Source organism: Capricornis sumatraensis, chromosome 2, assembly GCF_032405125.1.
Source record: "Capricornis sumatraensis isolate serow.1 chromosome 2, serow.2, whole genome shotgun sequence".
Classification (NCBI taxonomy): Eukaryota; Metazoa; Chordata; class Mammalia; order Artiodactyla; family Bovidae; genus Capricornis; species Capricornis sumatraensis.
The window spans coordinates 130,961,061-130,987,268 of NC_091070.1; the positions used below are offsets into that span (position 1 = coordinate 130,961,061).

Here is a 26,208-nt window from a genome sequence, read left to right on the forward strand (position 1 = left end):
ATTAACCAGTCATTGTACTGCTCATAAACCTTAATAGCATGAAAAATAAAAGAGCTGCCTAAATAAGTAAATATGTTACTGTTTAAAAGTACAAGCAGTTCTCAGCACTGGAGCATGCCAGGATGATGTAAGAAGTTGCTCTGATGAATTCTTCATGCCAAACTGAATCATCACATTTTGTGACTGAAGTGACTGAAGTCTGTTTACACCAGTGTTCCTTAGTTCTTGGAGCTCACTCTGGATCAGACTTCAGCCTAAGCACATCTCTGTGGAGGTCAGTAGTTAAGACTGTCACACAGTTTAATTTGGGTATTCCTTGCTTTCTTAAAACCCCATTCTCTTTGAATGTTGGACACAGTAACCATGAAACTCTTCATTAATCCATGTTGAAAAGCATTTGACTTTTTCTACATGAAAACATCTGACTATTAAAAAAGGAAATGATCAAGATGTGCTCATGTAGAAATAAAAAAATCACATGGTTTTCTATTTAAGAAGTCTTGGACACAGGATTTGAGTCTGTGCAGAGGCTACTTGGTCCAAAAAATTTGATGTGAGTTAGAAGACAACAGTATTACAGGCTGTTACTGACTTCTCTAGGAAGACAGTGTGTTGGCACCCCAGAGCATCTGTGCTGCTGTGGTCAGTCCACTCAAACAGCAAATGGTTTTGGTGCCACTCTGTGGGCTTTGCCAAGACACACATCTCCATGATGGAGCCTGGAAGCCAGAGGTTTAGGGTCTATTTTCAGTATGAGTTGATGCAATGGTAGGTTCAGGAATTGATTTTTCTCCTCAAGAGTATTCAGTTAACCATGTTCTTAAACTAGGTTTTAGGCATTATTCATACTAAGAATTTCAGTGAAGTCAAGTCAAAACATTTCACTGTATAAGTTAAGTACAACCTGTGGTAAACAAAATGATTTAAAAATCATGTGAAATGCCACACAACCTGATGAAATAGCATTTGTGGTAACTGGACTTACATTGCTATATCCATTAGAAATGTCTAATAATTTCTAATAACATAAGTACTTTTCTCTCCCTGACAGTGTAAGGATTGGGGGCGGGGTAACATTATTTACACAAAACTATTTTCCTTACAATGAAAGGTATGAAGTAGGTATAATGATATTCAACTCAAACTAATTCTAAACTTTAAGTGTATTTATAGATGAAAGTATAGCTATACAGGTAGAGTCATCATCGTAAGAGTCTGCCTGATTGTAGGACTTTGAATGTTTGTTACTCACAGGGATAAAAATCTGAGGACTCAGACCATGATGAGAATTAGCTCCACAAGCAGAAAAACAGTAAAAAGAAATGCAAGTCATGAACTGATTTTTGCTTTTTTAATATCTATATAAAAAATAACGAGCGATTTACAGATCTTTCTCTAATCAGAACCTCAAGTGTATATATAAAGGTACTGTACAATATATAAACATTTACAACCAGTACATCCATATTTTGCTTAGCATTCCAAGGCCACATTGCTAAGTCAGTACAGAATCAGTACAGTGACCGGTTACTTAGAGAGGAAAGAGCCACATCAAACTGACAACAGATGACGTCAAAGTTATGTCACAGTTAACAATAAAAATAGGATTTTTATCACTAATTGTGGACTATAGGGAAAATAAATCATTTCTGTGGTACTAAATTCTTAGCATTTATCAAGCCTTCTAATTTGTCTCTATTCAAGTAGTTACAATAGGTAGGTAAATATACTTCTGGATGAAAAGGGGGTTTCAAAAAATCTCACTCCGGGAAGAATGTCTTATCTACAGGGGCTTCAGTTGTTATATTAAAGAATTTCACAGTCAGATTCTGAGAGGGAGGGACCTGAACATGATGTGTTTCACAATAACAAGATGAACTGAGGGTGAACAGCGTTCAAATACTTCAGAAAATGATTTTATTCTGAGAATGTTCCTTTATTTATAGATGCTACCGAATGCTAGTTTTGGGGGCTGAAAAACCCGGATCTGTTTTATGGAGCTAAAAACTGTTAACCACCTTCCAATAAGCATCTTTAGTTAGACCTTAAAAAAGAATTCTGAAAATTTGTACAAGCTAAGCAGACGTTTACTCTTCTGTGTTTAAATAAGTTAATATAGCTAGAAATTAAATAAGATCTCGTAATGTCTACCACCACGTTTGTCCTCAGTTGCTGAGCTCGTCTCAGGTAAGTTCTGCTTCTACACACCTGAACTCATACAGCTGCTGCCAGATGGTCCTTCATCTGGCAACGGACTGTAAAACTTGTGATTTAAGTCTCTTTTCAAATACATATTATGTTATAATGACTAAATGACTTAGCATTAATAGTTCAATCAAAATATCCAGAAACACAAATTTGGATTTCAGAAATTTCAAATAGGAATAAGTGATATTTCTACATGCCTCTTGGTGGTTTCATAATAAAGTAACAAATAGAAGGGTGAACTGAGATGGTTTATCAGTTAGGGTTGGATAACACAGCAGGAGGTGAGCTCTTAAGTACTTTCTCATTTGAACATTCATCTGTAAGTAACACCTTTAACAGTTACTTAAATGCCTTACCCAGCTGAATTACAATAAACAAAATCGTAAAGTCAGTATTTGACTACATTTTTTTTTTCTTTCCAGTAGTGATATTTGGGAGTTTTACTCTTAAATGGGGACATCATCAGTAGCTGTTAGGAAAGGTAACTGCCATTTTTAATAATGAGTTAACTGCCATCTTTAATAATGAGTTAACAATCTCTTCTTCTGCAAGGGCTCAAATATTTCTGTCTGTAAACATGCAACATGCTATTGAGAATATCAACTTCCGAGCCAAACCTACTTTTTTCATTACTGTGGAAATAGCTGAGTGAGAAGGATAAAATAGACATGATACAGTAGATAACTTGGCACAAATATAAAATGAGTTGTAACCACGTTATGAATGTCAACATGTCATTTGTTCAGACACTCATGAGGACGAGCTGGGTATCCTGAGCAGGGCATGTCCGATGAGCACTGGGATTCAGCTCCCTCCTGAGTGCAAAAGGGGACAGTGGGCTCTTAGCAATCCTACAGGCCCTTCATGCAGCGTAGGTAACCTGATGCTCAAATTAAAATATCCTTATATGTGTTTCAGAATTTCTGGAAAAATAGATTTTGGTGGGGGTAGCGGGAAATGCTGCTTTGTTCTAAGAAAAGATTGCAACTTGTTTTTCTTTGTTTTGTACTAAAGGTCACAGCCGCTTCTCAGCCACACCAGGGGCGCCTGTGGCTCTGCTCGCACTTGGTACCTTCCAGGGTCCTGGAGTTATTGCTGTTTTCCTAGCGGGAGAACCACTTTCAGGTTTGAACCCTCTGCTCTCTTTGCTTTTGTCAGCCGCCTCAAGCTCTTTTCTTTTGTGATCTTCCGTTTTGCTTAAAACCATTCTTTCGTCAGGTTCCTGCCTTAGCTTCTTCTCTGATATTCTGACATTTTCTCCTGTTTTATCTTTGCTAGAACTCATCTGTCCGGAAGTTGCTTTCTTGCCTTTTTCATTTTCTGGTATTGCCCTACTAGTAATGTTGTTAGTCTTTTTGGATGGAAGAGACCTTTCATCCACTCGCTTGCTTTTTTTCTCTGGAGACCTGGTTCTGTTTTTTCCAGGCTGACTCTGATTTGCATCTCTCCCGAAAACACCTGATCGCTCTTTTGCATCTGAGATCTGCTCAGCATTGTCGCTAGCATGGCCCCCTGCTCTTCGACTCGCATTTGACTGGTCTTTGCTGCCTTCAGTTTTTCGCTGCTTCTTTGGGCTTGAAGACCGTCCCCTGCTTTTTCCGCAATGATCCTGTCCAGAAGCTGTCCCGACGCCGAGCTGACTGCTTTTATTCTCGCCTTTCCTGGGGCTGAGTGAGCGATCTCTGGGTCTTCTTTTGGGGTCATTTTTTAGAGGGCTGGGAATCTTTTCTGCATGTTCTTCTGGATATTGATTGGCTGACTTCTTGGGACTAGCAGACCTGCCTCTTGGTGTGATGCCATTTTCTGCTTTCAGGAGATTTTTCTTATCACCATGCCCATGACTGTTGGGTGGGTCCCTTTTATTCACATTTTTATGAAGAAGAGACTTATGTTTTATATCAGACTGATTTTCACTTAAAGTGCTTTTCTTTTCAGGCACAGTGTCCTTTAATTCTTCTGCCTTTTCACATATCTGGACTTTCATCAATGATTCTTCAGTTACTGGCACATGAGACTCTTCAAATATGGAAGCAGAGTGTGAAGATGGGTGACACGGTGACTGTTCATCATAAATCACATTGGAAGATGTAGGGTTATTAATATCCCAATCACCTAAAAAAAGTGATTTTGAGAAGAACATTATTAAATTTTAGAATTATAAATAGGAACAATTAAGTTTTGAACTTTGATAGCCATTTGAATTTTACTGACTGCTTAAACAGAATGAGTATTTTATAAAGTTCATGTGTATCTCTCTCTATAAAGGCAGATGTATACAGACAACTGTACTTGTACATGAAAGGTAGGTTGTTTCTTATATATATAAAGTAGTAGCATTCGTTTTTCTAATTAGTTTTCATAAGTGTGATAATATATGATGTGTAAATTCTTTATAAGTAGTAAAAGCCCAATAAAAAGCTTAAAAGAAATAACTAATAAAATTGGACCAAATTATCTGGTCCAAGCAGCTTACTAATTTAGCTATTAGTGATGGATATAGCTTAAAGATTTGCCAAAATCCACTAATAAAGGAAACCAAACTATGGTAACCAGAATGGAGTTCATGGGCATTTGTAAATAATTCTCTTGCATTAAGCTGTTAAATTTAATGTCAAAAGGAAAATGAAAAGTGCAGAAGATAGAAGTAGATGTATTTAATAGCATCATTTTTAATTAAAAAGAAAAAAAAAAAAGGAGGAAGTGATTTACAAGACATGCAAATTTACCAAATCTTTTTAAGGAAAGACCAAGAAAAGCCCTGAAAGCCTTAATGTTGCTCAGGTTTCACGTAGGAGCACAGACCGGAAGGAGCCAAACCTGAAGAAGGAAGAGAGAAAGCCTAGGACTGTGTAAAAAAATACATCACAGCGCAGTTAGCAAAGCTGCCACTGGGGACGCATGATTTACAAGCAGATGATGGAAGGTAATACAGTCAGAGAATTATAGACTGGAAGGGGCCTATAGGAGATGATGTCTACACTTCACCCACAAAAGTTCTACACGGGGAAGGAAGGAAGCTGGAAGGGACAAGGACTAAGTGGTGTGGTACTGTCAACTAGTGCACTCAGCAGAAAAATGGTGATTTTCTAAAACTGTGATATTTCAGAAACATACAGTGAATCCAAGGGAGTTTAATATCAGTACAGGACTACAGAAATGGTCCCAGGTCCATATCTTTGTCTCCAGGTAGCGCCATAGGTAACTTGTTTTTGACGAATGACCAGAAAAGCCTAAGGTTCCTATGCTGTTCCTTAAGAAAGAAACTCATCTTACTACAGGAGAAAAAGTAACATTTGAAGAGATTGCAAATGGTTTTCATGACATTAAAATCCTTTGCCTCTCATGTTCTTATTTTCTCCAGGCACATTTCTCTGCAAAAGCAACTATGTTTTCTATTGAAAGTAGCTTAACATATATTCTGTTGCAATAAAAGTCCTGTATGAGGTCACTTATTTTGTAATATTATAGTAACTATGCTATGTAACTAACTTTAGATGGTTCTTGTGGTTACCTCTGAATTAGCTATTAATAGTAAAACATCTGTCCCTTCCAAATAGATGTTTTTTCCCTTCTGCTGCCCCCTTCCAGATACAGGCAAGCTACTTTACTTACCGTGGTCTGGTATCAAGCCAGTTCCTGGCCTCAACAGAAGAAGGACTTTATTTCCACCAGCCTGAATGAGCTCAATTGCTCTAGTATGTGTGATGCCTTGTGTGGGTTCCCCATTGATTTCAACAATCTGGTCACCAACCTAGGCGGGAAATATTCACAGAAACAACAAATGAAGTGATACGTCCTCCTTCACTCCTGTTCTGTCATCCCTAGAGCCACCCAACTCTGCTGAAGAGCTCTCATTTGTACAATATTTAACTTGTGCATGGTGCTGTAAAGCTAGAGTTGAGGAGTTGGACAGGTGGTAGCAACAGGAAGAGACAATGTCTGGTTTTATTTACATGATGAAAGTTTATACGCCTCGTAAGCAGGATCTGGGCATCTTGAAATCAAGAATCAAGTTTTCAACCAAAGCTTAAGTGGTTAGAGAGGTGAAGACTCTCTGACCCACATGGTCCCACAGAGCTACCTTTGATTAATCTGCTTGTGAAGGGTACTTTCCAACTTTAGCTGAATACCCTAAAACCTAGGAAGGAGGCTTCTCACCTTGGAAGCCTCTCCCAGCCTCCAGGGAGAACTGCCCACACCTTTCTTTGTGTTGCCACTATGCCCTATACACATATGAGGCATTATGTAAACGACACATTTCTAGATTAAAGCTAAGAAAACTGAGCTTGGAAAAATGCATCCTAATCTGAATACTTATTTAAAACCAATTGCTGGCTTACACTAAATGACTTCTGTGTACAGTGATTTCCCTAGAAAACAAAAGCTCAGATTGGCATAAAATGCCTCCAGTACCACTGCTATTTACTAGAAATGTCTGTAGTTACTTGAAAAGGAAAAGTACAAGTGACTGAAGTATAACTTTTTCAAAGGACCCGCTTAAAGACAATGATGGTAATGATTTTAAAATATGGTCAATTTTAAACTGTTGTTTCAAGGTGACAAGCACCTGAAGGGTACTGGTCTCAAAACAGAAAATCTGACCAATGGACAATTACTGAAATTCCGAAAAGCAATTCAAATATTTGCAAGAGCTAACTAAAACAATGCAGAAGTAACAGAAGAGGAGGCAGTGATTAAATAACAAAGGTGGGTAGGACAGCTCTGTGTCCACAGCTGGGGCAGAGCACAGTGACTTGGAAGCTGGGTTTTGGAGGTATTGTAATGTCTGTGGTTCACTTCCGGCTCCACCTCGTCCCAGCGGTGTGGTCTCATTTTCCTCTCTGTTAGGTGGGGATAACATTTGTACCTATCTACCTCCTTGGGTTTTGGGGAGGATTTAATGAGATAAAAACATGGTTATACAACAAGCACAAATGTTAATTTTCAAGTGATCTATTTTTTGGTTTTCAAAAAAAAAGATTTAAAGTGTATTAGGATGAAGAAGATTTAACTGTAGACTGCAGCCCATTCTATACAATGCAAAAATTTTTCATATAAGACTACAGAATAGTTATATTGCAATTTATAAAAAAAAAAAAGATAAATGGAAGATCTCACAAGACAGATGGATTTAACATACAAAGTAGAAAAAAAAAGCCAAAGAAAGATAATAAGAATAGGATGAAGAAAAGTAATAAACATAATTCATAAAATTCTTATATCTAGAACAGGATATATATATATATAAGTGAAAAAGTCAGTACCCAGATTTCCTTAATAAGTGATTAGAGAAAAATCATTTTCATGAGGAAACACAGATGATGAATTAGCACCAGGTAATTAGGGAAATAATTCCTCTGATAATTAGGGAAATGAAAATTAAAAGTAGATACTATTTGATGCATGCTTTGGGTACATCTTGTAAAAACATGATTGAGGTTATAATTAGTTTCAATTATATTATTTGGCTTAAATTCTCTGTCCAAACCTGCATATTCCTTATTCTTTCAGCATAAGTAAACTGCTATAAAACTTGTAATTGAACAGCTTTGCCACCAGATGTCATCTGTGTTTAAATTAGGGTAATGGAGAGGAGGCCCTCACAAGGGGAAAAGTTCTAAACTGGACTATACAAAGCTAAGGATAGAAAAATCACATCTTTGAGAGGGAAATGTAACCATTCTTATAAGTTTGTTACTTAATTTTTTTAATGTGATAAGAATATAAAAAGGAATACACCTGTTGATTAAAAAATTCAATGTCAGGTTTTTGTATTATTGAAAAATAGAATTGTGGGGGATACAGGAGAGGAGAGAGAGAAATGAAGACAGGAAAAAATTAGGATAGGAAAAAAAAGTATTCTTTAAAAAGCCACTTTAAGGCCGTCTTTCAATTTTTAAAACATCCACTAAATGTATTAAAATGACAAAATATTTTTAACACATTGCTTACATTATCTTGCAGCCCATTAAGAAACTAGATGCCTCCCAAAGACATGAGCCGTGGCCTGACACGAAGGCCCAGACCCAGCTGCGCGACAGCAGACCTGGGTCCCCTGTGGCTGTGACTTAGCTTCCCTGAGCCTCAGTTTTAATCTGCAAGTGGGGGTGATGCCACCTACCTCACAGTTTCCATGAGACTAAAACTAATACAAGTGAAAACATGTGGTCTGGAAGATAGCATTCATATTAGCTAAATCTGTTTCTGTTCTATGTTAAATATTCCATCTATTCCCTAATATGAACTTTTTCCATTCGGTTATTTCTCATTTCCTTAGCCCAGAACCTTTTTTATTCTCTCTAAATCTTAATAAGGTTTAAGGACCAGCTGAAGACTCACAAAATTTACAGATCCTCTCAACATCTTTCCATCTGTATCAATAGTTCAGTTTCTTGTTTTAGGGAATTACACTATTAAACTTTATGAAAGAGCAAGCAAACAGTGTAAGTCCTGTCTACCCAGCGATAAGTTCTGGGGGTTAAATATTAGAGAAATTCTCTCATTGTCTGGAAATATAAACTGTGCGTTCTATGCTTTCAGCAAATATGTCTGGTACATGTACTGTCAATGTTCAAAGCACTGCCTCAGGTGCTGCAGATCCGGGAGTAACAGGCACAGGACACAAAGCACAGTGTCAGCCTAACAGAAAAGATGCAGGGGAAGAGGAGAGAGGCCCGAGGGGAAGGCAGGCAGGACGCCCAGGTGGCTCCACACGCCAGTGTCAGCTGGAGGTAAACGCACCTCCTTTGGGGAAGTGGTCACCCGAGTAAGCTGTCCTTTACAACAAGGCTCCCGTGATCCTTACACCAAGTCAAGATTTTGATAATTTAGTAGCCAGAAAAATAATTCTCTGCAAAGCTGACCTATTCGAGTTCAGAACAAACCCAGGCATAGCAGTAATAGCTGGTTTTCTTTTGTTTTCAAATTTCAGAGCTTTTTATATAAAAGCTGATTTAATCACAGAATTCTAAAGCTTCTGTTCATTATAAAGAATAACATGTTTTAGAAGTAGACTTTGAATCCTTGAAGGCCTCCTTGCTTGCCTTTTATTTAGTGAGATTGGTGTATGTGAGGGTTGAAACCAGTATTTCAATTATATCCTAGTTTTTGGCTTAATTGGATTGTGATATTAAACAATGGGAGGTGTGGTTTTTTTTTTTACTCCAGATTTAAACAACTAAATGCTTATTTTTAAAAAGGCAGGGAGTTGAGGAGAAAAAGGATGAAGAAAACCAGAAGTAAACATGCCATCCCCATAAACAGTGCCTCAAGCTGCTGTCACTAAAACTTTAGAGAAGTGTGCCTGGCCATGCATTTCACATGTAGATCTACATTTTGCAGGTTAGGAAACTGAGGTTCAGAGATGCTACCCAACTGCACAGCTGTAAGGTGGCAGAACTAGTTTGATCCTTGTCCTGTCTGATTTCCAAACCCATGTTCTCCCCACTTTATTAACTGTCTCTCTAAGTAAGTGAGATACCAGGGCTTCCCTAGTAGCTAGGACAGTAAAGCAGCCACTTGCAGTGCAGGAGACCCAGGTTTGATTCCTGGGTCGGAAAGATCCCCTGAAGAAGGAAGTGGCAACTCACTCCAGTATTCTTGCCTGGAGAATTCCATGGACTGAAGGGCCTGGTGGGTGATTAGTCCAGAGTTGCAAAGAGTCAGACACGACTGAGTGACTAACACACAGAAGAAAGTGAACTGCGGTAAGAGCCAGCAGCCCAGCTTTGGCCACACTAAGACTCTGGCCGTCAGCCCTCTCATTGCCATCAACACCCTCCAGCTCTGCTTCTGCTGCTCTGCATTCTCACTCTCTCGTCTTTTCTTCCTTCTCTAGTTGCACTAATGACAGGCCTTATACAGAGTCCTGCCCCAGCCCACAACTCTCCAAATCCTCTCCTTGAGTGAACTCACCCATGGAAAAGGCGTCAGTCGTCACTTCTGTCTGGGAAATGACAGCCTGGAACTTTACCTCTGGTACTGATTGCCAGGTAAATATTTACACCTGCTTAACTGGCTGGTCCTTCAACGTGACTACAGCTTAGTACATCAGTCTTCAGCAAACCCACTGGCCTCCCTGATGGTTTTCTCACAGTACAGACAGGGTGAAGCCTCTAAGCCATCCTTTACTCTTTCTTTCCCTTCATCCTTCACTCATGTAATACTTGTCAGCCATCTAAACTGGTCTTCTCTTCATTAACAGTTGATCCCACAAGCATCATTTAACTTCCATCCAAAGTACTGGGTCAGCCAAAAAGTTTGCTTGGGTTTTTCTGTGAGATGTCACGGAAAAACCAGAACATTCTGGCCAACGCAGTATTACCATCCAAGCTACACTCCCACCACCACGACTGGACGCCTAAACTTAGCTAAGCTATCCCCTTATCCTTCCGGCACTCCCAGAGACTGATTTTATCAGCGCATTGCTCTGAAAGGAACTCTTGTGTTAAAAACCTGTGACTTTCCAGTGTCTTGGGCCTACATATTGGTGACTAATCTACTTTCATATTCCCATTTTCTTCTACTCCCCTGTGTATTTTCTAAATACACTCGGTAAACTTACCACTTGCAGTCCCCTGTGTACGACGTGTACTTCCTTCCTTTTGCTAATTTCTTCAGCCTGGAATGTCTCCTTACTCTCTCCCTATTTAAGTCCTCTCAAACTGTCCAATGCCACCTATTCTATGAAATTTTCTCTACTTGTACTCACCTTTCTTTGAACTTACAAAAGTCTAGTCCTTTAGAGAAAGGATGGTATCTTGTTTTGGGGGATTACTCTTTCTCCTAACTCACTGAGTAGCATATATAAATTATTGGGTAAAGCCAACACTTAATACATGTTTATAAAATGAGTCCTGGGAGTGGAGCAGTGATATGGATAATGGAACACTGCAACCACCCAGAAGACTTTTCTGATTGTTATTAGAATATACCCTCTAATAATCTGTGAGGGAGGGTCATTTGCCTAATTAGCTTACTTAGTTTAAAAAAGAAAAAGACGGAAAAGAAAAATTCCTCTTTTCCTGATGCCTACTGGTAGTAGAAGGAGGAAGTCCAAAGCTCTTTTGAAGTCACAGAAGGCTTTTAACACAAGAGTTCCCCTCAAGAGCAATACACTGATAAAATCAGTCTCTGGGTGTGTAAGGATGGATGAGGCGATAGGTAGGGGGAAGGTTGTCCAGATTTAAAAATTTTTACTTATAACCTATCTGAATACCAGTGAATTAACTACTTCTTTAAAAAGGGAGGCCAGCAAATATCTTCAATGTAAGATTCCTCTAAGTAACAACCAGAGAGGGGAGGAAAATATCATTTTGCAGATCCATTAAACAATCCATCCTGCAATGTCATGAACAAAGGTTCAGAGAGTCCTACAAATGATCATAAGGTCAGAAGAGTCATGCTTGTCAATTTTTGGCTACATCTAGAAGTAGCTGAGAGAGAGAGAGAGAGAGAGATCCTGGGACTCTTGTTTCTTGGAAGAAGTAGATGATTCTTTTTCATCCTGGCTTTTCCAGGATGAAAGTATACTTTATTTATTAATCCCTTTGCCCTTGCATGTTGACTATGTAAGTAAAATTGATTTTTTTCTTACCAAAGTCAAGCTGGTGCAACCAGCCTAACTGCAGTAGAGAAGAGCACCCTCCAAAGAGGAAATGAAATCACAACAAGCATCTGCCTTTCAGGTTTTAATGATGGAAAGACTTGCTTCATAGACTCAAGAGGTTTCTGCATTCCTTTTAATCAACTATTTTCAAAAGTTTCCAGTCTGGAAACTGGGTTGCAGTTTCCAGACTGGAAAAGGGTTGCAGACAGAAGCCTACTCACGTGAATTCTGCCGTCTTTGATGGCAGGACCATCCTCGGCAAGACGAAGGATGAACAGCCCCATGTTGTACTCCTTCCCACCCCTGAGGCTGAATCCAAAGCCCCGGGGGCCCCGCTCCAGCTCCACTGGGTAACAACCAAGGCCCTAGAGAGAGAAGTGTAAGAAAAACAAGTCTGCATGGACTGCTTTATTTACAGTTTGAAGAAGGACTACTTTTATGGCTGGAAGAAATGATTTATACTCTGAATATGCACTTTTATTTTAAAGAATTGAAGTATAGTTAATTTATGATGTTGTTAGTTTAAAGTATACAGTAAAGCGATTCAGTTACGCATACACACACACTTATATAAAACTGTTCTTTCTCAGGTTCCTTACAGTAGGTCCCTGTTTACCTATTTTACATGTAATAGCATGTATATGTTACCTTAAACTCCAAATTTTCCCCCCACTCTCTGCCCTGCTATTTTCTATGTCTGTTTTCTATGTCTGTGGGTCTGTTTTTGCTTTGAAATAAGTTCATTTGTATCTTTTTTGATTCCACATATAAGTGATCCCATATGATATCAATATGCATTTTTGTATTATAAAGAAGGGATGTAAATAAATACAGCCAAAATAAATTTGAAGGTTACATGTTTTCTCTACTAGTTGGTCAATATACAGCAGAACTGAAAATAGAATTTTGGAAAGTGTTTCCTTTAAGTAGATTTTGACTAATTTCCCTGAAAAAAGAAAACAACAAAAAAACCCCAATCCTACTTTGATTAGCTAAAACACTGCTATTTCTCCGTACTTAACCAAGGGTTCAAATTTTTCCAATAGAAGGTAAACTTCTCTTTCTCTCTCTCCTTTCTCTTGTGGACACTAACAGAATGCCAAACACAAAGTAGGTCCTTAGGAGTGATCACATTTGGGAACAAATTCATCTGAACTGATCTTCAGTTAAAATTCATCAGGGTTAGTGACTCAGCAACAGGAAAGACCAGTCTGCACCTGGGGGGAAGCCTCTGGTACCTGACTGTGCCGACCGCCTACGACTGAAATAGTCGCGGTGTCAGGCTGGGCAAGGTGCTTGTGGTCAGACCACGAATGTCTGTAGGAAATGGAGACGTCTTTTCCAATTTCACCTTCTGTGGCACTTCTACAGGACAGAGAAATCAAGTCATTCTTAGAACTGAGAAAAAGAAAAGCAGCCTAAACGTAAAGGTAGACCAATTTCCTTTCCTTTAAAAGCTGAACCTTACCATTCTCCCGCTGACAAACTGCTGTAAAGACAGACTGTCTGAAGCAGAGAGATGCCAGGCAAAAACTGGCCATTAACTGTAGCATGGCTTAAAGTCTACCAACACCTCCATGCTGGGCTTTTTTGTTTTGTTGTAAGGGTGTCTTAGCACATTTCACATCAAGGAAAACCGCACTCAAGTCACTGAACCGAAGGGCAGATAGGCTGACCTTGTCACAGTGAAAAATGGCTCTTCTGCAGCATTTCTAGAAATTTAGTTTTTGTTTCATGGATAATATTTTCAACAAAAGGAAAAAATAATGCACAACTACTGCTCAGGTAAGTCTGAGAAGACAGTAATCCATGTGAGTCTAGGCTTCTCTTCCAAAACTGGAAGGACCAAGGGCAGCAGAGTAGGGGCTACTGTCACACATTCTAATCCCCACTTGTCAGCAGAATGGCTGCTTACCCTGCACCCTGGGCCAAGGCTGGGAAGAGGGAGGAAGGGACAGAGGGATTGGAGGACGGAGGTCTCGTCTTGACTTTACTGGCTGGCTTCTGCATAACTGTGTGGAGATCGGGGTGCGTGGGCAGGTAATGAAAAGTGGGGAGACAAGGAAAGAAAAAAACCATAACCTGAGAGGACCAGCCCTACCTGTCCCCAGGTATGTGGTTGGCCTGTAACTGTCCCATAGGCCTGTGCTGCAGGGCTGGGCTTTGCCTGGCGGAGTTTGTTCCTGATGGTGGACCAAGATGCTCTGTTCAAAGGCAAAAATGAGAGAAATAAGAATTTGTACATAAAAATGTGGAGGCCGAGAAGATCTATGAAAGTGAGACAATAACAAGTTCCCAACGGTAGGGACTGTTGTCTGCAACTGAAATGTTATGTCTCTTCCCCCGTGGCTTCTGATGGATGTTTATGGAGAAAACCGGAATCATTCTTACTGCACCCGCTTTCCCTTTCACCATTGTCTTGGTCGCCTTTCCACCCAACATGAAAACAGAAGTGAACACAGTCCGTCATTATTATTGAGAGGATGGAGCTCCAGGAACTTGTAACCAATTTATGGGTTTCCCAGGCACACTGCTCATAACTGGTAAACTGCCCTAGGTGGCAAAGACAGGTCTTAAGAATGCTGGAACACAGAGGCCAATCTGGAAACCACACACATATCCTTAACCTGCAGCTTCAATATAGCAGTAGTCATTTCACCTGACTCTAGAGTCAGAGACAAACTTAGAAAATCATCCTGAGTGTTGACAAATGTTTATAAAGATTTTACTGATTCTGTTTTGTCAGAGCACAAATGAAATGAAAAAAAGAAACATTTGTTTCTGTATCCTCAACAGCTCCAGAACTCCTGTTGTTCCTTAACAGATTTCATAACTAAGCTGAGTAACTGCTTGCATCTAGAATTAGATGCCAATTCATGGGAGATGACAGTTAAAAGACACTCTTCAGGTTGTTCAACTTGCATTTTTAAAGCTGAAACTTTCTAATGTTTTATCACAGCAAAATTTCAATTAATAGGCTAAAGTATCAGAGATAAAAAGACTTCCCTGGTGGCACAGTGGGTAAGAACCCGCCTCCCAATGCAGGGGACAAGGGTTTGACCCCTGGTCCGAGATGCCGCGGGGCAGCTGAGCCCCTTGTACCACTACTACTGAAGCCTGTGCACCCAGAAGCCCGTGCTCTTCAACAAGAGAAGCCACAGCAATGAGAAGCCAGGCACCGCAACTGGAGAGTAGCCCTTGCTTGCAGCAACTAGAGAAAGCCTGCACAACACAGTGAAGACTCAATGCAGTCAAAAGTAACAGGAATTTCTAAGAGAACACAGATTAATGATCAAGACCACGAACTTTAGAGCAAGACTGATGGGGTTTAAGCCAGATCCCATCATTTGCTAGCTGTGTATTCTTGAACACATTAACTTCTCTGTGCTTCTAATCATCTCATCTATAAAAAGGAATTACAGCTACCTCATAGGGTTATTAAGTTACTATATGCCAGAACAGTGCCTGATATATTACTATAAAAATGCTTCTATTAAAATGATCATATGGCTATCATCATAATCGTCAAAATGATGTGGGCTCTATTTCTCTCAAGATGTACACTCTGAAATACTGACCTAACTTCAGCAAAAATGTCCCATGTAGGGGCCATTTTTAGGTCAGAATCTGTAGAAACTGATAAAATCTGAATCTCAGAATATAATGAAAGCAGAAAGGCTGATGTGGAAGACAAGGAATATGAATGGTTAGGAAGCAATTTCTACAGAGAAAATGGGCTTCAGGGTCACTAAGTGCGTTGCTCTTTTATGGCTTGGATTAAGTTGTTTCTCTTCAAAGTTCTTGGGACTAAAAACATAGATAAATAATTTATTCTTATTTAAGAACTTCTTGTAACTGTAAGCACTCTGAAAACACAGGCCAGAGTATAAACAGTGGTGGGAGGACACTGATGGTATCTGGCTAAACTGTGGCAGCCCCGGAGGGTTTCTGATGCTCTGACTCTGCCTGCTAGGCTTGTGTGTCTACATGGGTTTCAACACCATGTACCAGATGTACAGGTGGAGGCCCAACTTTGCAGCACTCATCCAGAGGGTTGTCTTTCCTCTTTAAAGTGAAATGATCCAGGGAGAGTGGAGCATGAATTCTTTTAATTTTAATTTTTGGCAGGGGTGTGACCTGGAAACTTGTCTGTTGTGCATTTATTCACTATCATGAATTTAATTTCCCTAATTACCTTAACAAATTACTTACACTGGCCTCCTCAACCCACAGTCTCATCTTTATTCTGCCTCTTGGACTCCAGTCCCGGCACAGACACTGAAAAACGCCACGGCCTTGCTTAGGAACCTACGGCAACTTTTTATTGCTCCTAAGGTACTATCCAAACCTGTCACCTGGCACTCCTGGCTTCCAAGTTCATCACCTGTTCAAAAATGTCATGTCCTCTGTGAAATCTTACCTGGCTCCCTATGCCCACTTTTCATAGCAGTTACCACATTATGTCAGAGTTGGGTTGAATACCTGTCTCCTCTGCTAGACTGTGGACTCCATGACTGCAGGAACCACCCTCATTCACATTCCTGCGTCCATTAAAAAGTCCAGAAGTCCTTTCACCCTTTGCTTACTGGGCATGTCAATTTCTAGTTACCTGTCTCTAAACTTGAGTACTATTATAGAGTTGAATTTTGTCATTGTAAATTCATGGCTACTATCAAGGTGACAGAATCTGCTGGGAAATATTATATCTATCAGTGAGATGACTGAAAGATAACTGTACCCTTGTATTAATTAGTCCAACTTTCTAATTTTTTTGGCTTCACGATCTTGCTAGAGGAATGGGTATGTAACTTCAGAGCAGGACAGTATAAATTCTGATCAATTTCAAATTTTCCTCTACCTTCTAAGGATAAGAGACGTCACTTCTAGGCAAAAAGCACCACAAATTCATGCTTATTCTTACATGTTGTTTTTTGCTATCCTCTTGAAGATTAAATAAACTTTCTATCATTAGTATTTCTTTTAATTTTTAGTCCTTCAAACCATCCTATAGAACATCTCCAATATATGTGTAAAAGATATTCTACTTCTCAAAGTTAAATATTTATTCCACGGTATCAAACAGGCCTATGTTTTCACTGAATTTTATCTGAAAATTCTTCAAATAGTAAAGCAATGGGTTAAGAACATCTTTACCTCAATGAGAATTAAACTTTTTCTAGAGTTTCTACATGTACCTACTTAAGAAGAAGTGTATTCAGAGGGCTTCTCAGGTGGATAAACACAAAATTCCACAGTTAAAACTATAGCAACAAACATAATATACTGGCAATCATTTTACCAAGAATAAATAAGAACCTTATGAGAGAAGGTTCTTATGTGTATATGTGCACGCACGTGTGTGTGTGTGTGTGTGTGTATAGAAGAACCTTAGGAGAGATTCTTATATGTATGTATGTATATATACACACAAATTCTTAAAAATTATATATTAAAATTATATATATATAATATACATATAGATAATAATAAACCAGCAGAATAGGATACAGAGCACGTTTAAAGAGGAAGTTAACATACAGAAGAGATGGCTCCACAAATCAATGAGGAAGTACTACTGTCTAATAGCTGGCACTAGAAAAACTGGCTCACTCTAAGAATGAAAAATAAAACTGGATCCTTCCTAAAACTATATATAAAGTTAGGCTCCAGATGGATTAAAGACCTAAATGCAAAATTAGGAATCTAATAGATGATAATGTAAGAGAAAGTCTCTGTGCTATGGGGTGCGGAGCAATACCTTATTTTAAGCAAAACTTCAAAAGTATAAGCCATGAAGTAGAAATTGACTGATTTGGTGACATCTAAATTAAGAATCTGTATAATAAAGGGAGCCATAGTTAACGTTAACATACAGATGACTGGAAAAGGTATTTGTACTTTCTAAAACTAAAGTTGGCTAATGCCCATCTAATTCATAAGGAATCTCTAAATGCCAACAAGAAAAAGACAGCAACTCCACAAGAAAAATAAGTAAAGATTCTGAAGAGGCAATCCACAAGAAGAAAAACAGATGCTCAAATTCATGGGTAAGCAGAGAAATGCAAATTATCTACCAATGAAGTAACACTCCATACTCTACCCTAGCCAACTTGAAAGCTGGATAAGGCCAAGTATTGGAGGAAGGGATGTGAAGATAAGGAATCCTCAGTGTTCTGTTGGTGGAAATGCAGATGCCGCAATTACAGAAGAAAATCTGATAGTACAGTACCTGGTCAAAGTCAGCAATTTCTTTGATCAATTTCACTCGAATAAATTCTCAGTTTTATAAAATAGATATATGAAAGTGTATGAGGATAGCTGGTGATAATGCGGAGCCGGAGACAATGTGGATGTGGCTGTCTATTGGGGAGTAGGCAAGTGATGAGTGGTAAATAGACAGTACGGAAAGTGGTCAAGCAGTTAAAAGCAATCGATATGTTTACCCAGCAACCTGGATACATCCTGAAGGCACATAATGCTCTGATAACAAAAGAACAAGCGACCAAAGAAAAGATCAATGAATTTAGACTACATCAACGTTAAACTTCTGTGCATCAGCAGACAATATCAAGAAAGTGAGAAGATAAGCCACAAAATGGGAGAAGAGACTTGCAAACCACATATAAGGATCTAAAATCAGAATATAAGCCTTATAATTCAACAATAAAAGAAACAACCCAATTAAAAATGAGCGAAGTATTTGAATAGACATTTCTCTGAAGAAAGATAGGTAAGTGACCAACAGCACATGAAAAGAATCTCATTAGTCACCAGGGAAATACAAATCAATACTACTACTACTACTACTTCACACTCACTAGAATGGCTTACACACACACACACACACACACAAGAAAATGGTGAGGGTGTGGAGAAATTGGAAGCTTCATACATTACTGGTAGGATTACAAAACAATGCAGGTATTGGGGAAAACAGGTTGGCAGTTCCTCAAAAGGCTAAGGATGAGTTACTATATGACCTAACAATTCTACACCTAGGTATATACCCAAGAAAAATGAAAACATATATCGGTACAAAATCCTGTACACCATTGTTCATAGCAGCATTTTTCACAATAGGAAAAAACCCAAGTGTCTATCAAATAATAAATAAGCAAAATGTATATACACATAATGGGATGTTATTCTTTAGTCATAAAAAGGACATGAGTGTGTATGTTAGTCACTCAGTCATGTCCAACTCTTTGCAACCCCATGGACTCTAGCCTACCAGGCTACTCTGTCCATGGGATTCTCCAGGAAAGAATCCTGGAGTGGGTAGCCGTTTCCTTCTCCAGGGAATCTTCCTGATCCAGGGATTGAACCCGTGTCTCCTGCGCTGCAGGCAGATTCTTTACTGTCTGAACCATAGGGAAGCCCAGAACGGGCATGCTACATACAATGCGGATGAACCATGAAAACATTTTGCTAAGTGAAACAAGCCAGACACAAAAGGTCACATAGTATATAATTCCATTTACATGAAATGTCTAGCAAATCCTTAGAGAAAGAAGTAGTGGTTTCTTAAAAGGGTGATAAAATGTTCTGGAATTGGTGGTGATGCTTGCACAACCTTATGAAAATACTAAAAACCACTGGTATAGTTTAAAAATAATGAATTTTATAGTACATGAATTATGTTTCATTTAAAAAGAAAAAAGATACAACAAGTAAATGCCATGTAAGATCCTTCACTGGATCCTGTAACAATTAAGTGACAAAAAAGAAGAAAGCACATGGTTCTGAGGGGGGAAAACAAAAACCCAGCCTAAAATCTATAATACAGTATCATTTATACAAATCAAAAATAAATGCACACACACAAAAACAGGTATTTTAAAAGACATAAAAAGAGGCACATAAAACACACTGGCATAACTGCCAGTGGGAAAGGTGGGAGAGATAGAGTGGAGAATGAGGACAAGTGAGAACAAACATGAATAAACGGAAAACAAAAAATGACTACCAGAACCGTTCTGACATTGTCCTTGTAACCTTTGGTGCCTTGGGTTCACCATTAAAAATGAAACGAACAAGAACTGGCACAACGTCAGAAATCAACTTTGAAAAAGAATACATTTTAAAGATTTCTTCAAGCAAGAACAAGCAGGCCTAGTCAGTTTATGATGATGAGAAGGAGCCGCTGTACGGAAGAGCGGGCTGTGTCGTGGGAATGCCACGAGCCAGAGGGAGTCCTGAGTAGGTTTGAGGGTTTTACACCATACATGACATTTGACTTGGGAACTTGGCAAAATAAGCACAAATACTGAATTGTATCTAGCAAAAGGGGGAAAAGAAGATGAAGGAAACAAGTCCCATCTTTCCAGGTGGCTGTCTTTTATCAATTTATAGTGAATGGCTATGGAGAGTCGGGGAGAGGTAACACGTGGGAAGGAACGAAGCTCTGAGGTATTGATCTGAATGTGTGATTTCTAAGAACAGCTGGTGAGTTATAGATATGCATCTGACTCTTTAGTGCAGTTAATAGACTTTATATGGACTACAAAGAGAAAACTGGACCGCTTACAAACGCCATGAATGGGATTTTACGGACAGAAGGGACACTTCCTATTTTTTCTTAGTAAGAGATTCTGAATGTTCCCATAGTTTAGTAAAACTTACAGAGAATAATGGAATAAGGTGTAATCACTGAAATGTGATTTTACATGTCAAACGTGATTGTATATTTTAAGAGGCTACACCTACATTTGAAATACACCTTAAAGCATGGATCTCCACCCTTCTAATTTTCCTAAATTTTGACTGGTATTACATAAGAAGTCTTAAGATTTCCCAGCACACAGGTTTAGAAGTATCAGGACCAGAATGTCAAAGTTAATCTTTTTTTTTTTGCCACATGTTGAGGCTTGTGAGATCTTAGTTCCTGACCAGGCACTGAGCACACGCCCACAGCATTGACAGTACAGAGTGCTCACCAATGCACTGCCAGGGGATCCCAAATTAACTTTCAAAAGAAACATGACTGAGTACTTTTGGACAACCTTTTACAGAAAACACCATCAACATTAAAGGGTAATTTTGAAAAAAAATACTAATATCATTCAGCAGTAGAAAGACCACTTTTTTCTCTATCTCGACTACTTGAAGTGTGGTCTGTTAGTTAGCAATAAGATGTGTACTGATACTGAGAGTAAATATTTAAAAAAAAATTGGTAACAAATTGACAGAACAATGTTCTCATTTTAATTATTTACTTTTTATTATATTTTACAAAAATGCTGGTCTATGATGAACTGGGAAAAAACCATTGATGCTTCTGTATGTGGTTTGAGAAATACCGATCTATACTACTGCTGATTCCACTACTTCTAGCAGTTTCTATCACTACTGCATGCCAAGCATGGTGATATAAATGCACCACATACATCATTCTCAGAACAGCTCTGAACTGTCATTTCCTGTGGCACTGAGGCCTGCTTTTCTTTGTGGGTCACAGAACAAATTTAAGGCTAAAAAGCAGGCTATAGAGATCATGGTAAAGAAACTAAGATAAATCTTACCAGATTCATATTAACAATAAGCTTCATTCAAAAATTTTTATTGAGCACAAACTATGTGGCTAACACAGTTCTGGCTCTTGGGATTTAGCACCAACTATGATAAAATCTTCACAATAAACTGTGGAAAATTCTGAAAGAGATGGGAACACCAGACCACCTAACCTGCCTCTTGAGAAATCTGTATGCAGGTCAGGAAGTAGCAGTTAGAACGGGACATGGAACAACAGACTGGTTCCAAATAGGAAAAGGAGTACGTCAAGGCTGTATATTGTCACCCTGCTTATTTAACTTATATGCAGAGTACATCATGAGAAACGCTGGGATGGAAGAAGCACAAGCTGGAAGCAATATTGCCGGGAAAAATATCAATAGCCTCAGATATGCAGATGACACCACCCTTATGGCAGAAAGTGAAGAGGAACTAAAAAGCCTCTTGATGAAAGTGAAAGTAGAGAGCGAAAAAGTTGGCCTAAAGCTCAACATTCAGAAAACGAAGATCATAGCATCTGGTCCCATCACTTCATGGGAAATAGATAGGGAAACAGTGGAAACAGTGTCAGACTTTATTTTTTGGGGCTCCAGAATCACTGCAGATGGTGATTGTAGCCATGAAATTAAAAGACGCTTACTCCTTGGAAGAAAAGTTATGACCAACCTAGACAGTATATTCAAAAGCAGAGACATTACTTTGCCGACTAAGGTCCGTCTAGTCAAGGCTATGGTTTTTCCAGTGGTCATGTATGGATGTGAGAGTTGGACTGTGAAGAAGGCTGAGTGCCGAAGAATTGATGCTTTTGAACTGTGGTATTGGAGAAGACTCTTGAGAGTCCCTTGGACTGCAAGGAGATCCAACCAGTCCATTCTGAAGGAGATCAGCCCTGGGATTTCTTTGGAAGGACTGATGCTGAAGCTGAAACTCCAGTACTTTGGCTACCTCATGTGAAGAGTTGACTCATTGGAAAAGACTCTGATGCTGGGAGGGATTGGGGGCAGGAGGAGAAGGGGACGACCGAGGATGAGATGGCTGGATGGCATCACTGACTCAATGGAGGTGAGTCTGAGTGAACTCCGGGAGTTGGTGATGGACAGGGAGGCCTGGCGTGCTGTGATTAATGGGGTCGCAAAGAGTCGGACACGACTGAGCAACTGAAGTGAACTGATGATAAAATCTCTGGGTCTTCCCTGGTGGCCCAGCGGTAAAAGAATATGCCCAGTTTCAATCCCTGGGTTGGGAAGATCCCCTGGAGAGGGGAATGGCAGCCCATTCCAGTATTCTTGCCTGAAAAATCCCATGCACAGTGAAACCTGCGGGGCTATAGTCCATAGCGTCGCAAAGAATTGGACATGACGGCCATAAGTCTGTGTTCTGTCTGTGAGTCTGTCTCTGTTCTGTGAGACTTAGCAACTAAACCACCACCACCGTGACAGAATCCCTCACAAGTCTTATGACTTTACTTTCTAGTAGGGGAGATGACAACAAAGAAAGAAACTCAAGTTCAATAACCCCAGGTAGAGACAAGTACAATGAAGAGAAGTAAAGCTGAGAAAGGGAAGAGAGGAAGCCTGGGGCAGACAAGGAGAGGTTTATTTTAGATCCTGTGACTACAAGGGGAAAGCAGAGCAGTTACGAGCACGCAGATTCTGGAGAGAACGCCTGATGCGGACACTTGCTCCATCACTAGCTCTATGACGGCTCTGACAGCTCTGTGGCTCGCTCCCTCATCCACAGAACAGGAAATTAATAGTGCCGACCTAGCATTAGTGTGAGGATGAAGAGTCAGCAGACGTAAAGCATTCAGGACAATACCTGCTACACAGTAAGTGTTTCCTAAACATTATTATTTCCGCAGGCAGTGAGACTTAGGGGAGACCAGAATGAGGAAGGAGGCCATGCAAAGATATGGTAAAATAATGACAGCTACAATTAGATGAGCACCTTAGGGTATTTATGCAGACATGTATATTTTCACCTTTAATCTTCACAGTGATCTTGAAATAGATATCATTATTCCCATTGCATCGAAGAAAAAAAAGACTGAAGGTTAGAAATGTTAAGTGGTGTGTTAAGGCCTGCCAACTAGCTAATAGGTGTCAGTGAACTCTGTCAGTCAAAAGCCTTACTTCTTCTACTGGGTGTATCTTGCTTCTACTAGGTATTGGCATAGAACTGAAAAAATCCTTAATTTTGCTCATTCATCCATTTACTCATTACTTCTTTCAAAAAAAAAATTTACTGAGTGCCTAGCAAGTATCAGGGCTTCCCTGGCAGCTCAGCTGGTAAAGAATCCACCTGCAATGAGGGAGACGGCGAATATCCTAGTTCACTGGTAATATTTTCTTTGTCTTCAAAGAGCAGACCCTTTTATTTGGGATACAGTGATGTAAGAAGAGCACTCAATGAATTGCAGAGATAAGGAATGCAGTGGGGGATGGGAGGCCCGTGTGCACGGAGACCAGTGAGGCCCAGTTCAAAAGGAGATCTGGGGACTTCCCCTGACGGCCCAGTGGCTAAGACTGCACTTCCACTGCGAGGTGTGTGGGTTTGATCCCTGACCAGGGAATTAAGATCTCACATGCCACACAGTTCAGCAAAAAGAAAAGAGGATTTAGAAAAAAGATAGGATTTGGGAAGAACCGGGAGGAAAATTTAAAAGGCAGGCTGGGAGCAGAATCAAAAAATGCTTTCTGTGCAGAGAGTAGGGAAGCACTGGAGCTTCCACTGAGGAGGACTTCAGAGCAGCCAGGCAAACTCGTCCACAGAGAAATCCCCCTACAGAATCTCGGACAGAAGGGAGATTTATGTAACACCTTAGAGACAAATGTATGTTAGTGGTGCTGGAGGAAGGGAAAAGAAAGAATAAGCAAGAATTTAAAAACCTGAAAACTGATAGCTTAGAGGATCACTGCCGGCGGGGGGGATGGAGTGGGACATGAACACGCATTACAATATAAGGAATTTTAACAGGAAAGACTGACTTCATAAATTTGTTGCTTTTAGCCTCTTGTTAGTTTTTAGGAAAAATAATAGAAGGTAAGCATTATATAATGGTTACCTTGTACTTCATAAGCAAAGAACATGAACTGGTTGCTATTCAAAATGGTTCCTAATTACAAATCTTAATGATCAAAGGCAGCCTTATAGCAAGGCAAGACACTAAGTGCGTCTTATGCCCTATTTACTGGCCATTCCAACATATTCCTGCTCCTGCATTTATAAAGCAGTTTCCAGAATGAAACCCTGCCTGCAAGGCAAGGCACACTATGACATGGGCCTGACATGAAAGGTTTGATATCAACAGTGACTTTCTTTGAACTCTTGAGAGGATTTTCTCTCACTCAAACAGAGACTTAAGACATTATTTTAAGAAAATAAGATCTGAAAAGTATTAGCCATGTCTTTCACTCTGGGTGCTGGCTCCTCCAGCATGTAAATAAATGGCCACCACTCGCTAGCTGGATTATTTTTCTTGAGCTACTGACAACTTTATAATAAACTGTCTTTCAAATGCATTAAACGGAAAAGGCAAAAAATGAGACTCCAGCACATATAAGTAGTTCTATCACTGCAGGGGCTCTGGTACTTCTGCAGGCTCTATGTCCCTCAGATCAGTCTGGGGAAGGCAGGTGTAACAGTTCCTTACCTTCTTCAGCAATGACCGTTAGCGTGACAGTGACACCAGCATCCTTGATCAGCTGGACAATGTTATCGTGGGACAGCTCAACAATGGACTGCCCATTCACTGCAGAGATATGATCTCCAACTTTCAGCTTCCCACAGCGATCAGCTGGACTTCCTTCTATAACTCGGCCAATTTTATGAGGAATAACTATGAAGAAAAAAAGTTCCCAGGTTTTTCAATTATTTAACATATCTCTTAGTATTGGATTTATCATCAGCATCATCAGCATCAAAAATTCAACCTAATAACAAAGAAAATCCTTCCAAGATATATCAGAAAAACCATGAGTGATCATCCTATCCAAATGCAACTATCTTCATATTATCTTCCGTTCTTTGTTGACATGCAGATACTCTTTACACAGCTGCGATCATGGCATATAAAGCTCTTTGCATTTCCCCACTTACCAGAAACCTTTTCCAATTTATATTGTCATCCTGACAATCCCATTTAAAGGCTCCTGACCTCAGTGATATTTATGAAAATATCTCATGTTTCTTGTTTGTCATTGGCTGTTTAGGTTGCAACATGCTTTTGGGTAGTTGAGAAACTGCTACAGTGAGATCATTTTTGGTTCAGTTGAAGGGGCATTTACTCCCCCAAGAAATCTTGTAAAACAATGCAGTGCAAAATCAAGTTCAGGACTTAGAATGGTCAAAAATCCAGTTACAGTGAAAAGACTGATCCTTAAAATGAATCATACTTACTTCGAGAAAAAAATTTATTCCTCTCATTTGTGCCTCTAGATTTTTTTTTTTTTAAATTAGAAAAACTGAGTGGAATTAGAACATTAAGTGTTTAACATTAAGATTATTTGGCTTATGGTTAAAATCCTACCCTGAAAGCACAAAGCTGCTCTAAGACATTCGGAAAGACACTCTGTGCGCTTCTATTATATCTCTAGTTTAATGCTGAAGGCTTTCCGAGAGTAACTATTAAGACTCTTCACTGTTATTACGCCTTAAAATGAGTTCTCAGAGGTTCAGGAAATCTTGTGAAAATATCTTTCACCATTTAATAAGGGGCATTCACATTAAGGAACAAGTGTTCCTCCTATGCTCTCTAGAATTTTTTTGCCTACATTTATCTGGCACTTGGGCTCCTGCTGAATGTGGATTATCATCAATAAAGATAATTTACTATTTTTAAATGGCACTGTGATTGTGTTTAATTTCTACAGTAAAATGGGCTC

The 26,208-nt window shown here is 39.4% G+C and overlaps 1 protein-coding gene across 2 annotated transcripts in view; it reads right to left on the minus strand.

Annotated features, from left to right (window-relative positions):
• Positions 1 to 1,425: 1,425 nt before the first annotated feature.
• The window catches only part of MAGI3 (membrane associated guanylate kinase, WW and PDZ domain containing 3), a 247,806-nt gene continuing 223,023 nt past the window's right edge, over positions 1,426 to 26,208 (minus strand). The window contains exons 16-21 of one of the 2 annotated variants that reach the window (XM_068963940.1): positions 24,978 to 25,163; positions 13,917 to 14,019; positions 13,054 to 13,180; positions 12,037 to 12,180; positions 5,821 to 5,959; positions 1,426 to 4,320 (exon numbers count right to left, since the gene is read on the minus strand). In XM_068963940.1, coding sequence (XP_068820041.1) covers positions 3,224 to 4,320; positions 5,821 to 5,959; positions 12,037 to 12,180; positions 13,054 to 13,180; positions 13,917 to 14,019; positions 24,978 to 25,163 — 1,796 coding nt within the window. In that variant the 3' untranslated portion in view covers positions 1,426 to 3,223. Of the gene's footprint in view, positions 4,321 to 4,975; positions 5,026 to 5,820; positions 5,960 to 12,036; positions 12,181 to 13,053; positions 13,181 to 13,916; positions 14,020 to 24,977; positions 25,164 to 26,208 lie in introns of those variants that run through there. The other variant, XM_068963941.1, reaches the window with a different exon arrangement.